Below are 16148 nucleotides of genomic sequence, written 5' to 3'. Positions count from 1 at the left end.
CCATACTATCCAATTTTATGAAGCACTTAAAATGGATATAGTTTGACTCATACAAAAATGCAAAACAGCTCCAAGACACGGATGCTAACCAAAAAAAAGGAAGTCGCCGGATGACACTATACTATACTGTACTATTTAAGACTTGTCAGTCTCAGGTTTTCCCACCAAAACAGTACAACACAGGAAGTAAGTGTATAGGAAATTTCAGAATGATGAACTCCAAACAGGATATGCATCTGTAACAAGGGCTACCTCTGGAGAGAAGGGTAGGGGAATGAGGCGGTCTTTGACCTTGACAGTAATTTATGGTTTTTAACAAGGAGGGTGCATTCTTCATCTATTAGTTTTGCTTTTGTTGGCTGTGAAAATTAATTTTTCAAGTAATAGTACTGACTGTGATTTCTTCTCCATTCAGTGAGGAAAGGGACTGACAGGTAATGATTCTGTATCAAGGCTGATTAAAGAATAAAAGGCGGCCTTTCGGAAGATTAAAAAGCAAAGAAAAGGTTGAGAAGAAAGAGCACGAAGAGTGGAAGGGAACAATGGTGTACTCGCTAGCAATGGCAATACAGGTTATTAAAGGGAAGGGTGGGGGCGGGGAACCCTGGACTACTCAGGATGCAACGAGAGGAAGCCACGCTAAACAGCAAAGCGGGATCCTAGAGGGGCAGGGCCCACCTCAGCGCGCAGGCGCAACCAGGCCCAGGTGGCCGCCGCCGCGGAAGCGAAGCCACCTATAGACGCCGCGCCGCTTGGGTCTGGTGCGCATGCGCAGGCGGATCCGCGCTGGAGTCTTCATCTTTACCACCGCTGCTGCCGCCTTCGTGGGATTTGAGTCTCGAGCTTTCTTCGTTCGCTCGCCGGCGGGTTCGCGCCCTTCTCGCGCCCCGGGGCTGAGAGGCTGGGAAGGGGTTGGAGGGGGCTGTTGATCGCCGCGTTTAAGTTGCGCTCGGGGCGGCCATGTCGGCCGGCGAGGTCGAGCGCCTAGTGTCGGAGCTGAGCGGCGGGACCGGAGGGGATGAGGAGGAAGAGTGGCTCTATGGCGGTACGAAACTTCCTGTCCCTGTCTCTTTCTCGGGTTCTCTTAGGCCTCCCCTCTTGGCCCTCAAACGGCCGGCGTTCCGGCCCCTCGCGCCGCCCCTTCGGGCCTCTGGTTGGGAGTCCTGTCCGGCCTGACTTAGGCCGAGCGCAGCGTGCGCGTGCCCCCCGCTCCCGCGGCGGTCTCCCGCCTGGCCCAAGCCCACTATACGCACCCACCCTGCGGCGGCCGGGCAGGGCTGGGGGGCTGTGACTGGTCCCGGCCCCCGGCTTCGCCGTGCTTTCCCTGGGGCGTCTCGGTCGCCTCGCTGCTGCGCTCTTTACCCTTGTTTTTTTCTGTCGATTCTGAGGTGGTGGTTTTTTGTGTCTGTTTTTGCCCCGTGGCCTTAGGGTGCCCTTCCTGTCCCTTCTTTCAGAAACAGTCATTCTGTAATAATAGCGAAATAAAGTTAATGCTGTACAACTAACGTCTTGTTTCTTGATGGTCAGTTTGTATGGAATGCACCTGCAAGGGTACCTCCTTGTCTGAAAGTCGTGCTTTAAAAATAATTAATTAAGAGAGAGAGAGAGAAAGATGGCCCATAAAGAAAACCCTGAATGTCTCCTGTATTAAGGTGAAGTTTTTCTTTTTTAAGAGACTGCCGTTTAACCTACATCATGGAGGTATCTCATGACCCTTCGGCTTATAGTTTTCAGTGTCATCTCATATATTTCTTTTTCTCAAAATAAATTTAATGCATCATGTACTTCTCTCTAGAAGGGACATCTGGTTTTTAACTTTCGTTGATTCACAATCCCTTCTTGCCTGTTACACCAGATTTGAAACTTAATGTTTGTTCCTTGCCTAAAACATACATTCTTGATTGTCTTTAGAATAGAATAGTAAAAGTGCACATTGGGCACTACGCAGGTCCTTGATGATGTAACTTTGATAAACTTGTAAAAAAAAAAAAAATTATCTTTGGTGGCAAGATTTAGCATTGGTCTTTGAAATGTGAATGTGTAGGATTTCTTTTACAAAGATCTGGAAATCTTCAGTACCTCTTAAGTTTAAGCTTATTTTTATACCAGTAAAGTCTGATTTTTTTTTTCCATAAAATACGTATCTTGTTAAGTAATTATAAGGTGATCTAACTTTGGATGTGCTTATAGGCCCATGGGACGTGCATGTGCACAGTGATTTGACAAAGGACCTAGGTTAGTGCTTGTGATGATCACTTCAGATTTTCATAATACTAGTTTCTTTAAGAGTGGTTTCTTTATTTTGTTTGCTTATTTATTTATTTGTTTATTTTACTTGGTAGATGAAAATGAAGTTGAAAGGCCAGAAGAAGAAAATGCCAGGTTAGTGAAATTTTCTGTTGATGCCTATTACACAGATTGTGTGATACAATGGTTCTGTCAGTTGTCAAAATTATTTTCTTACAATCATTGGCGTCATTACAACACTTACAACATTTTGGAGGACATCGAATCCTTTAAAGGTTATTCCAGTTTCAGGACCTAATCTTATGCCAATTCTGTTTGTTGATAGTTTAAAGGACAAAGTTTTTGAACTTAGGATTGGACTGATTTTACACTGTTAAGTAACTTGTTACTCTTAAGTGACTTCAGTAGTGAAGTATACAGTATAATCATTAAGCTACCGATAAAAATATTTTAACTTAATTGAAAATGTTTTTAAGTAAATCAGGAACACTCCAAACTACTGCTTTTCCAGTTTATTAACATTTTTGATGGTATAATGGCACTTTGGTTGTAATTTCAATGCTACGTATTATTTACATTCAAAATGTAATTAGCTGATTTGTTATAAGATTGATTTCTTTGTTAGATTATAAGAAAGATGTAAGTATTTGATTATAGAACATATACAGGGAGTCAGAATTTTACCCCGAATTTCAGAAAACAACCCATGCAAAGAAGTACATGGAGATGTCGGCTTTACCCTGACCGCTTGCATTAGTGTCAGTAATGGAGAGGTAGGTAGAAGATTTTAAAGAATATTTGGGTTTAAAAAGTGGAAGATATACCACTTCATACCGAGTAAGCTGCAATCAGAAAGATAAAACAGGTGTTGATGAGGATATGGAGAAATAAAACCCTCATACACTTGGTGGGATTGTAAAATGGTGCAGCTGCTTTGAAGAACAGCCTGACCATTTTCTCAAATGGTGAAACATGGAGTTACCATATGAGCCCTCCACCTTAGAGAAATGAAAAACATTCACACAAAAACTTGTACGTGAATATTCATAGCAGCATTGTTAATAGAAAATGGGAAAAAAAACCTTGCAGCTGCATCAACTGATGAATGGGTAGATTAAGTGTGTTATATCCATACAGTGGAATATTATTTGGCAGGGAAAATAAAATGAAGTACTGGTAGATGTTACAATATGGACGAACCTTGCAAATATGCAAGGGAAGCCGGTCCATAGAGACAGATTACTGGTTGCTAAGAGTTGGGTGAGTGATTGCTAATGTATACAGAGTTCCTTTTGGGAGTGATGCATATATTCTGGAATTAGATAGTTGTGATGGTTGGACTATGTGAACATATTAAAACTCAGTGGTCCTGTTTGAATGGATAGATTGTGTAATATGTGAATTGCATCTCAAAGCTGTTAACAACAAAAAATGAATAGAGGGAAAAAGTGAGAAATGGAAGTAGAAATAGCTTAGGAGGATCTGAAACTACAGTTCAACTTCCTTACCCAAAAAATCCCCTATAGTCTTTTCCCTCATTGATATATTATCTGAAATGTTATTTCATTTTAAAATTTATGTGTTCAACTCATTTCCTAATTCAGATCTCAACCACAAAGTTGAGATTAGTTTTAATTTATGTTATGAATGTGATTGAATATTTCTTTATATCCATTCCTTCAGTTGGTCAAGAAATTAATTACAGGGTATAGTTTTACAATCAAATATATTTCTCTCTATGATCATCTTTATCCCATTGTTTTTTTTTATTTTTTATTTTATTTATTTATTTATTATTATACTTTAAGTTCTAGGGTACATGTGCATAACGTGCAGGTTTGTTACATATGTATACTTGTGCCATGTTGGTGTGCTGCACCCATCAACTCGTCATTTACATCAGGTGTAACTCCCAATGCAATCCCTCCCCCCTCCCCCCTCCCCGTGATAGGCCCCGGTGTGTGATGTCCCCCTTCCCGAGTCCAAGTGATCTCATTGTTCAGTTCCCACCTATGAGTGAGAACATGTGGTGTTTGGTTTTCTGTTCTTGTGATAGTTTGCTAAGAATGATGGTTTCCAGCTGCATCCATGTCCCTACAAAGGACACAAACTCATCCTTTTTTATGGCTGCATAGTATTCCATGGTGTATATGTGCCACATTTTCTTAATCCAATCTGTCACTGATGGATATTTGGGTTGATTCTAAGTCTTTGCTATTGTGAATAGTGCTGCAATAAACATACGCATGCATGTGTCTTTATAGCAGCATGATTTATAACCCTTTGGGTATATACCCAGTAATGGGATGGCTGGGTCATATGGTACATCTAGTTCTAGATCCTTGAGGAATCGCCATACTGTTTTCCATAATGGTTGAACTAGTTTACAATCCCACCAACAGTGTAAAAGTGTTCCTATTTCTCCACATCCTCTCCAGCACCTGTTGTTTCCTGACTTTTGAATGATCGCCATTCTAACTGGTGTGAGATGGTATCTCATTGTGGTTTTGATTTGCATTTCTCTGATGGCCAGTGATGATGAGCATTTTTTCATGTGTCTGTTGGCTGTATGAATGTCTTCTTTTGAGAAATGTCTGTTCATATCCTTTGCCCACTTTTTGATGGGGTTGTTTGTTTTCTTCTTGTAAATTTGTTTGAGTTCTTTGTAGGTTCTGGATATTAGCCCTTTGTCAGATGAGTAGATTGCAAAAATGTTCTCCCATTCTGTAGGTTGCCTGTTCACTCTGATGGTAGTTTCTTTTGCTGTGCAGAAGCTCTTGTGTTTAATGAGATCCCATTTGTCAATTTTGGCTTTTGCTGCCGTTGCTTTTGGTGTTTTAGACATGAAGTCTTTGCCCATGCCTATGTCCTGAATGGTGCTACCTAGGTTTTCCTCTAGGATTTTTATGGTATTAGGTCTAACATTTAAGTCTCTAATCCATCTTGAATTAATTTTCGTATAAGGAGTAAGGAAAGGATCCAGTTTCAGCTTTCTACTTATGGCTAGCCAATTTTCCCAGCACCATTTATTAAATAGGGAATCCTTTTCCCATTTCTTGTTTTTGTCAGGTTTGTCAAAGATCAGATGGCTGTAGATGTGTGATATTATTTCTGAGGACTCTGTTCTGTTCCATTGATCTATATCTCTGTTTTGGTACCAGTACCATGCTGTTTTGGTTACTGTAGCCTTGTAGTATAGTTTGAAGTCAAGTAGCGTGATGCCTCCAGCTTTGTTCTTTTGACTTAGGATTGTCTTGGAGATGCAGGCTCTTTTTTGGTTCTATATGAACTTTAAAGCAGTTTTTTCCAATTCTGTGAAGAAACTCATTGGTAGCTTGATGGGGATGGCATCAAATCTATAAATAACCTTGGGCAGTATGGCCATTTTCATGATATTGATTCTTCCTATCCATGAGCATGGTATGTTCTTCCATTTGTTTGTGTCCTCTTTGATTTCACTGAGCAGTGGTTTGTAGTTCTCCTTGAAGAGGTCCTTTACATCCCTTGTAAGTTGGATTCTTGGTATTTTATTCTCTTTGAAGCAATTGTGAATGGAAGTTCATTCATGATTTGGCTCTCTGTTTGTCTGTTACTGGTGTATAAGAATGCTTGTGATTTTTGCACATTAATTTTGTATCCTGAGACTTTGCTGAAGTTGCTTATCAGCTTAAGGAGATTTTGGGCTGAGACAATGGGGTTTTCTAAATATACAATCATGTCATCTGCAAAGAGGGACAATTTGACTTCTTCTTTTCCTAACTGAATACCCTTGATTTCTTTCTCTTGCCTGATTGCCCTAGCCAGAACTTCCAACACTATGTTGAATAGGAGTGGTGAGAGAGGGCATCCCTGTCTTGTGCCAGTTTTCAAAGGGAATTTTTCCAGTTTTTTCCCATTCAGTATGATATTGGCTGTGGGTTTGTCATAAATAGCTCTTATTATTTTGAGGTACGTTATTTTAAAATCTTATTTTCTTATCAAACGTTCTTTAATTTTAATTCTGCAATACGCAACTTGCTGAATTTTATTGGAGGGAACCTTCTACTTTCCCTGAGTCTCACTGTCAACATAGCTTTATATTTCTTTCTACAACTTCATTTGGGGAGCCATTGAGTTGATTTCATCCTATGGGGGAGAAAACAAATTCACTGTAAAGTGTTATTTTTCTAGAAAAAGCTTAAAATTTTATCATGTTTCTAACATTCTCATGGTGATAGAAAATTAAAACTTCTAAAAGAGTAGGCCTATTGAAGAAAGGAACTCTGCCAAACATACTGCTATCTGGCTTGGTACATCACTGCATTGCCCTACCTAAGTTCCTGCTGTTAGAATTTGCCCCAGTTTCCTACTGACAGGCTCATTGCTGAAGCCTCTGTTTTTCTTAAACATTGCATTACAGTCTCCAATTGTGTTATATCTACCCAAGTTTTGACTAAAGAAAGGATACTGTTTTGTGACATAGAAAGCAAATGGGACTTGTTTCTGGCTACCGAGAAGCTTATTTCAGCAGGAGGTAAATGTACTGAACAATTACAGCTGCATATTTGTTTTCTTGAAGCAAGCAGTGGAACAATGAAAATTTAACAGTTAGCTTTTGACTTTTTATCTTTCATTTTGCTTTATTTGGTGATTGTGGTATAAAATGCCACTGTGAAGATCAAATTGATTTACATAGAAACTACCCGACAGAAAGTGCAGTTTAGAAGAGATTAGCAGAAATCTAATGAAAAGTGCTCTGAACTGTGTCAACATCTGGATATTTTTGTTAAGAATGCTACTAAATAATTTAGAAAGTTGGGCCAAATCAGCTACTTGCTTTGTACTTCAATTTTCTTATCTGTGAAATGAGGTGATGGTTAATTCCCACTGTTGAAATTTTAATTACTAAAAAATGTAAGAAACCAATTACGCTATGGTACTGGAAGTGTTATTTGCTGGTAAATGACCATATGCTTGAGTTTCATGGGAATGTGAATGTTTTATTGTTGCATACCAGTTTTGTTGTGAAAAGACAAGTTCAAGTATTAACTGGTCTTAAAGTAATTACTTTTAACATTCATGAGAATTAGCTCCTTATTAATATCAAATTGGAGAACAGCCTTGAATGAAGATACTTTTTTTTAATCTTAAAATTTTATTTTTTATTCAGTAAAAGACGTATCTTCAATAAGATTAATAACACAGAGAACCAAGAAGAAGCGTGTATGTTAACAATACTGAAAGAGTTAATGTGATTATACCACAAATCTGAGTTCTTGAACACCAAGGAAAAGAGGAAACTGTATTACGTAGGTCTGGGTAGTGATAGTAGTAGTACATGGTACACAGTGGATGTTCAGTAAAGATTTAGGATAATTAAAATTGATTAAGTTTGTCATATAGTTTTAAAATGTGTAAAAAGTTTGAATTTCAGCCCACCATCAAATTATAAATCATTAATTGCGTTCTTTTTTTTTTTTTTTTGAGACAGCCTCTCACTCTTGCCCAGGCTAGAGTGCAGTGGCATGATCACAGCAACCTCCACCTCCCAGGTTCAAGCCATTGTCTGCCTCACCCTCCGAGTAGCTGGTTTTACAGGCGCCCACCACAATGCCTGGCTAATGTTTTTTTTATGTTTTTGGTAGAGGTGCGGGTTTTATCATCTTGGCCAGGCTGGTCTTGAACTCCTGACCTCATGATCCACCCGCCTCAGCCTCCCAAAGTGCTGGGAGTACAGGTGTGAGCTCCCGCGCCCAGCCTGGCATTTGCATTCTACTTACAATGTTGAGTACTTGTTTTATGTAAGTTACTAGAAATAACAGGGAATACGACCGTCAGATTTTACCATTACTGTCTCCAGCGGAGACAATAATTTTAGGGACTTTATTAGATGTAGCTTAGAAATACTAATATAACCTATCTGCACTTCGGAAGAGTAATGCCTGACGTGTATACTTATTTTTTTTGTTTGTAGTGCTAATCCTCCATCTGGAATTGAAGATGAAACTGCCGAAAATGGTGTACCAAAACCGGTAACATAAGGCTTTGAAATCCAGTTACTTTCCCGATACAAATCTTTATCAATAGCTTCACAGTTTACATAGAAAACAAGCTGACATTTTACATTACCTTCAGTATCCTGTGTTATGTGACCCTTTCTTATATCTCCTACTGCATCTGGTGCTATCAAAAACATATATAGGAATTAGCAAGGAGGAAAAGAAATAGTAGAAAGATGTCAGAGGAAAATAGTATGTGCAAAGGCTTGATGTTTATTGCTTTCAAGGAACTGAATGGTTATAAATCTACTGAATATAGTGTGCCTGGTTTTCAGAGCAAGTTTTGAGTCCCACAGCCTTTGAATGTTGTGATTTTTTAGCAGTGCTTTTTAATGTATGTGACAGTCCCTGACTGCATGCCTGCATGCCTTTGATACTTTGTGAGGTGAACGTATCACTGGTCCTATGAATATTTGTACATTTTAATCCTATAAAAAGAAGGAAGTTACTGTTCTGCAAGTTTGTAGTTGTGTACAAAAAGTATTTTGCATATGTCGTCTACTTATTTACTATGATGTGATTAAGCACAAAATAGCCTTTAAGAGCCAAAGTAAAATCTTCACAAATGTAGAATTTGCATGTAGGGCCTCTTCTAGGTATACAAGAATACCAAGAATAATTGAGCGTCTACTTAACTGTTTGGTACTTCTTATGTTTTGGGTTTTTTTAAATTCTTTAATTGATTTGGTACTTTTTATTTGTGACATTGTGAATCTTAAAATTGTTTTCCTCTTAGATTCTTTTTTTGCCAAGAATTCTCAAATATGTATTTTTTATAGTTTTATTTTGTAGATATCTTAGTAAGTTGCTTTAGATCCTTTTTGCAAGAGGGGCAGATATAATAGTAAAAAAAAATATATGAGGTGTTGTTTACCAAAAGGAGATGATGCCAAAAAAGATTTCATTTCTTTATTCATAGTCTTATCCTTGTTATTCTGTAGAACATCAAAATTATGAGTTGAAATAGGTGGCAGCATTATAAGCTTGTAACTTTTAAATTGTATCTCAAAAAAATACAGAGTGGGGCCGGGCGCAGTGGCTCACACCTGTAATTCCAGCACTTTGGGAGGCCAAGATGGGTGGATCACCTGAGGTCAGGAGTTCGAGGCCAGCCTGGCCAACATGGTGAAACCCTGTCTCTGCTAAAAATACAAAAATTAGTTGGGCATGGTGGTGGGCATCTGTAATCCTAGTTACTCTACAGGCTGAGGCGGGAGAATTGCTTGAACCTGGGAGGCGGAGGTTGCAGTGAGCTGAGATCACACCACTGCACTCAAGCCTGGGTGACAAAGTGAGACTCTGTCTCAAGAAAGAAGAAAGAAAAAAAAACAGGGTGGTTACTTTTTTTAGTTATTAGTATTAGATGTTGAAATGGATTATTGAATGTATGTTATAATTTGTTTATGTTCATGTAGAAAGTGACTGAGACTGAAGATGATAGTGATAGTGACAGCGATGATGATGAAGATGATGTTCATGTCACTATAGGAGACATTAAAACGGGAGCACCACAGTATGGGTATGTTATTTTTTAGTAAGTAACAATTGTGTAAACGCTATATAGCAAAGAGAGTGTGCCTATATTAATCGTTCAGTGGTTGATTCCATTGTTTTTACGTTTTTCTATTTTAACATAAAAGAACTCTTGTTAAAGTTTCATCATGAAGATACTTCTTTCCTAAAATAAAGTTAACTGATTAGGCAAAGGTACATGGAAGCAGCAGTTTTTGATCCTGAATTTAAAGTGCTTTTATAAAAGAATTGAGTACTAGGCCAGTCATGGAGGTTCATGCCTGTAATCCCAGGACTTTGGGAGGCTGAGGTGGGTGAATCACCTGACGTCAGGAGTTCAAGACCAGCCTGACCAGCATGATGAAACCTCATTTCTACTAAAAATACAAAAATTAGCCAGGCGTGGTGGTGGGTGCCTGTAATGCCAGCTACTCGGAGGCTAAGGCAGGAGAATCACTTGAACCTGGTAGGTGGAGGTTGTAGTGAGCCCAGATCGAGCCACTGCACTCCAGCCTGGATAACAGTGAGACTCTGTCTCAAGGGAAAAAAAAATACTATAAATTCTTTGTTTAGAATTGGAAATCCTTAAATTGTAATTTGTATCTGTGCTTATTGTTTCGCTTTATTACTTATCCAGACCTGAGTTGAGGTTTTTAATTTTTTTTTCCAATAAAAACAATATCAAAAGTATTTCTTTTTGTTGTTAATAGTGTTTTCAGGTTTTTAATTCTCCTGTAGGCCTTTTAGGCCAATGTTTGTCTCAAATTTTGTGTTCTATAAACTGGACCAAGTGAATGGACTGTCATTGACGCATTGAGCACATAAAGAATCTCACAGAAAGATTGGAAGGGAAATGCATTGAAGTACGAATTGTGATTTAGTTACAATAGGAGAATAAGAGTTAATGTGTTTTGTTTTTCAGATTGGCTGTATAATGTTGTTATAGCTTATGCATTGGAAACATAAAATACATTAATTTCACTGTAGTTCATTAAGCAACCTCATCTGGAATCAACTAGTATATACAAAAATATTGTTAAATATTTTATTAGTAGAGTCATTTGTTTTCAAAAGTCATTTCAGGAAGCTTAAAGCCAGTTCAGTTATTGTCATAGTCAGTTTTGTATTATAGTAATGATACATGTACCCATGTAATTTTAAAATCCTAGTACCTTTTTAGGGAACAGAGTAAAGAGGCTAGTTTTTCATGTTAGGGGTGCATATTCTAAATGTGCTCCTCATTCTCACTTGGGAAAGTAAATAATTACTTAATGAGAAAGTTGGGCTTATACTGTAGTACTAGTAGGGCTTTCTGCTAATAATAGGCCTTTACTGTCTGTATTATGCAAAAGAAACACTTATATAAAATTGTAATAATTGCATGTTCATTAAATATTATATAAAATTATTTGTACTTGCAAGTTATAGAACAATTTGAAGCAAATGACAATTTTTTTGGATTGTGAATGGTACCTTTTTTTGGTAGAAATTGCACTCAAATATTAAATATATGTGGACTTTCGTAGTACCTTACTAAACTTTATTTCTTTCAGCAGTTTTTAGTTTTATGCATTGTAATTATGTTTATACATATTTATTACCTTTAGACACTTTAGATTTCTATAGAGTAAAAACCATTGTATTCAGAACTCTTCAAAAAAACAGGAAACTGATTTATGAATTTTTCTCTTCCTCATATTGCCTTAAATATAGTAAGTGTGCCGTAAATGGTTATTGACTAAATAAACTGAATGTTATTTAGTTACAGTTGTCTCTGAAGGTTTTTTCCCCTTAGACATTTGATTATGAAAATTTTCCAATACTCACAAAAGTTGAAGGAATTGACCTGTGACTGCTCATTTACCTATCACCTAGATTATACAATCTGCATTTTGCTTTGTTTGCTTGAACTCATATCCCTCTATCTATGCCTTTACCCATTTATCAGTTGATTTATTTTTTATTCATTTTATGAATTTCCAAAGTAAAGTACAAGTATTTGTGAAGAGTGTAAAGTTGCTTAACCTCTGTATTTCAGGATATATCCCTTGAAAACAAAGTCCATGAGAAAATGAAATTTGATAAACATTTACTTATGCACAGCGTTTTCAGAAGCAAATTTAAAGAACAAACTGTGTTAAAGGAATAGTACTGAATTGATTTATTGTAAATTGTTACAGGTTGTTTTTTTAGGTAACATACCTTTGTTACAAGTTCATTTTATATGTGTGTAAGGTATGAAGAAAACCAAGTCTTAAAGTAGGAATAATTTATCTTGGAAAGTAGTTTGTTACCTATCTCTGTGAGATTCATCCATTTATATACTCAATAAATACTTTTTAAAGGCATAATTTATTTGGCACTGTGTTAAGTAGCAAAGATAATGTGCCTTTATTAAACCATCTATGATCATTCCATTATTATATTTTTTTTACATTTACCGTGCTACAAAAGAACTCTTGGTAAAATCATCATGAAATTTCCTGGAGTCAACAAATTAGATAAAGTTACATGAAAGCAGCAATTTTTTTATTTGTGAATGTATTAATTGATGAGAATACAGGAAGTTATTATTTTCCAGAGGTAGTGAGGAAAACAGACATGTGAGTAAATATTTTCAGTGCAACATAAGTGCTACAATAGAAACATGTACAAAGTGATTAGAAAAGTTTGAGAGGAGAGTTGCTGAAAGCCTACAGGTATTGAAGAGAAGATCCCAGAGGTGACATTTGAATTTGAATAGTTTTTGAGATGGGAGACAGTGGTTTTTAGGTGGAGGACACTGCTTAAAAATAAATGTAGTAGATGCATGGCTTGGAGGAAGTACATGGCTGGAGGATAAGGTAGATGAAAAGAGATGGTTGAAATCACTTATGAAAGGAGTTAGGATGCATTTGCTATGTCTTTGTAGACCTTGCAAGGTTGTCCAGCCAGCCGACATTATGTTGTTGTTGTTGCTGTTCTGTTTTGGTTTGTTTTAGGCTTTTAGCTGCCCAAAGCCGTGGTTTTTAGTTTCTGTCTCCAGTGATAAGTGGAAAAGAGGGTTGATGAAGGGGCTTTACTGGCCTAACCAGAACAGAAACTGAGGACCTATGACTGTATTCTCTCACTCAGACACCCCAATTAGGTTTTTAGATAGATTATATTATTTGAAAAGGTATTACCTTTAGACACTTTAGATTTCTATAGAGTAGAAACCATTGTAGCATCAGTAGTTGAGATGGGTTAGATGGAGAGACATTGACTAATAGATGTGAAGTAGTTGTCCAGGTGAGGTGATAATCTAGACTAAGGCAGCAGTAGTAGAGAGATGAATGGGAAAATAGTATATTTGAATATTTGAGAAACAAATATAGTCAGGCATGTGGTATACACCTGTAGTCCCATGGACTTGGGAGGCTGAGGTAGGAGGATCGCTTGAGCCTTGGAGTTTCAGGGCAGCCTGGGCCATATAGTAAGATCTTGTCTCAAAGAATAAAAAGAAAGAAATAACAAATAACATGGGTAACTGGTTGGTTGTGGATGGAGGAGGAGATAAAGGGACTTAAAGATTTCTAGAGCAGTTAATTGGGTCCAGGTGGGCGCTACTCCTCCCACCTCCCACAAAATAGATTCATTTGACATGTTTATTTTGAAGTTCCTATAGAAAATCCAAGTATAGGATCTAGCATTTAGAGTGGTCTGAGAGTTCATGGGGATCTATTGAACATTTTATCAAATTTGCCTCTGCAAATTTTCATACCACTAAGCTTCTCTACGCAGAATGAATACAAAGGCTTGTGGCTTGAAAAAGAAAAATGATGTTTTAAAAGGCAGAATGGGGAATAGAAAGTAGCTAGATGGAAAGCAAAGAAGCTCATCTGTTGAAGACTTAGGGCTAAGCCTTTTATAAAAATGCCATTTTATTCTATAGCAGTCCTGTAAGAGAACAGTTTAGAGAAAATCCTTGATTTTTCTACATTTGTAGAAAAATCATGTACATCATATGTAGATAGCACTAAGTCACTTTTGCTGAATTTGGATTGTTAAAATGTAAACATCGTGAAGGCAGGGACCAAATTTGTCCAGCTCCTCATACTTTTTCCTTAGCCTAGAATCATACCTGACATGGTTTTGGTGCTCAGTAAGCATTACATGAATTAATCAGTCTATAAAGTGATTATTTCAAGTTGGTGACGATAGTACTGCTTGACAGTAATATTTGGTCCACTTTGTAATTCTTGCATTTCTAGCTGTGAAGCTACAATTATTTGATACAATTACTTTTTATTGCATTTACATTTTTCTTTTTTAAGTGGAAAAGAAAAATGACAGTGCAAATGTAACTCAACCTAAGTCTTATATTTAGTACATTAGAGACAAAAGATGGAAGTAATTATTATGAGACCCAAAGCAGTGAATCTAAAGTCCAGATGGCTGAACTTCTGAGAGAAAAGAACCAAATATGTCACATGAATATAATGTGAGAAATATATCATTGAAAATACCTATGACTTGAGGTCTTACTGGTATCTTTTTTTTTGAGACGGAGTCTCGCTCTGTGGCCCAGGCTGGAGTGCAGTAGCGTGTTCTCGGCTCACTGCAAGCTCTGCCTCCCGGGTTCATGCCATTGCCCTGCCTCAGCCTCCTGAGTAGCTGGGACTACAGGTGCCCGCCACCACGCCTGGCTAATTTTTTCTATTTTTTAGTAGAGAGGGGTTTTCACTGTATTAGCCAGGATGGTCTCGATCTCCTGACCTCGTGATTTGCCCATCTCAGCCTCCCAAAGTGCTGGGATTACAGGTGTGAGCCATCACCTGCTGTCTTACTGATATCTTTTTGTTCAGTGGGAGTTGGTCCTTCTTTGCCCATTCCTGTTTTCTTCTAATTTCCCTAGTAACAGAAAAGTCTATTTTAATTAGTATATTTGATAATACTACGCATATATAAGAATCCATTATATAAAAAAGGTAAAGAACTATCTGTAACCCCTTACAGAAAATTTATATGAGGCTCATTTATACAAGTATAAATGCAATGAAATATTCAAATAATTACATACGAGTCTTAGATGTCTTGGCCAAGATTACACTAACAACTGACAAAACATTTGAATGTGGATTGGTCCAACTTCAGAAATTTTTTTCTTTATCACTGTGTATTATATTACATCTAAAAAGGCGCAGCTTAATACTTTTTTCAAATATATGCATTCATGTAACTACAACCAGATCAAGATACGAAACATAATTGACATCCTAGAAGTTTCTCTCATTTTTCCTCTTGGTCATTAACCACCCACCACCGGTAAACAGTGTTCTGCTTTCATGCTAGACTTATTTTTGAATTTCATGACAATAAATTTCTATTATGGACTCCATGAATGGTTGAAAAAGGATTTATTAACAATATCAACTGCGGGAAGAACTGAAAGGCCACTGGATTTAACAACAAGTTGGAGGAATTTTACTTATGCTTAAGATTGCTGTATGTGTAATAACTGGCAGGCAAGGAAATGAAGAAAAGGGGTATAAACTATGTTTCCCTTCTTAGCCTTATTTCTTGTGAAGTTTGTTACAGTAGAATGTTGAGTTAGTGGCAAAGAGATTTTTGAAATGGAAACAAGTCAGTTTTTTTTTTTTTTAATGTTTTTGCCTTTTATTGAGCAAGTGACTTTAGAAACTAGTTTAAAATGTTTTTTTAAAATGTGTGTTAGCTGGGCACGGTGACTCACTCTTGTAATCTCAGCATTTTGGGAAGCCAAGGCGGGAGGATTGCTTGAGCTCAGGAGTTCGAGACCAGCCTGGACGACATGGTGTGAGATCTCATCTATCCAAAATTTAAAAAATAAAAATAGAAATTATAAAAAATAGAAAAATAAAAGTAGAAATATTACTACTTTGTTTAAGCTTTTCAGGATAATTTTTGGTTTTTTGTTTGTTTGTTTTTAGGAGTTATGGTACAGCACCTGTAAATCTTAACATCAAGACAGGAGGAAGAGTTTATGGAACTACAGGTAAAGTTTGTATTTTCTGTTGCATCAGTAGGGAAATAAGGCACATATCTTAAATAGGTCTTAATCACTCTTTTTTCAGTGGGACACAGAGTCTGACTTTGTCACCCAGACTGGAGTATAGTGGCGCAATCTTAGTTCACTGCACCCTCCATCTTCCAGGCTCAAACCATCCTCCCACTTCACCTTCTCAAATAGCTGGGACTGTGGGCGTGCACCACCATGCTTGGCCAATTTTTGTGTTTTTATGTAGAGACCGGGTCTCGCCATGTTGTTCAGGCTGGTTTCGAACTTTTGAGCTTAAGTGATCTGCCTGCCTTGGCCTCCCAGACTGTTGGGATTCCAAGTGTGCGCTGCTG

At 37.4% G+C, this 16148-nt stretch overlaps 1 protein-coding gene across 8 annotated transcripts in view; it reads left to right on the top strand.

The window, feature by feature from the left end:
- Positions 1-763: 763 nt before the first annotated feature.
- Positions 764-16148, top strand: part of FIP1L1 (factor interacting with PAPOLA and CPSF1) — a 72981-nt gene continuing 57596 nt past the window's right edge. For 4 of the 8 annotated variants that reach the window (XM_011966511.1, XM_011966510.1, XM_011966508.1 and 1 more), the window contains exons 1-6: positions 768-1045; positions 2191-2235; positions 2343-2382; positions 8201-8258; positions 9701-9804; positions 15728-15792. In XM_011966511.1, the coding sequence (XP_011821901.1) occupies positions 961-1045; positions 2191-2235; positions 2343-2382; positions 8201-8258; positions 9701-9804; positions 15728-15792 (397 nt within the window). In that variant the 5' untranslated portion in view covers positions 768-960. Of the gene's footprint in view, positions 2383-8200; positions 8259-9700; positions 9805-15727; positions 15793-16148 lie in introns of all 8 variants that reach the window. The other 4 variants (XM_011966513.1, XM_011966512.1, XM_011966507.1 and 1 more) reach the window with 3 other exon arrangements.

The sequence above is a fragment of the Mandrillus leucophaeus genome, unplaced genomic scaffold, assembly GCF_000951045.1.
Source record: "Mandrillus leucophaeus isolate KB7577 unplaced genomic scaffold, Mleu.le_1.0 Scaffold762, whole genome shotgun sequence".
Taxonomy (NCBI): domain Eukaryota; kingdom Metazoa; phylum Chordata; class Mammalia; order Primates; family Cercopithecidae; genus Mandrillus; species Mandrillus leucophaeus.
Note: the sequence above shows the minus strand (reverse complement) of the source record. Positions and strands in the feature narration are given on the sequence as shown.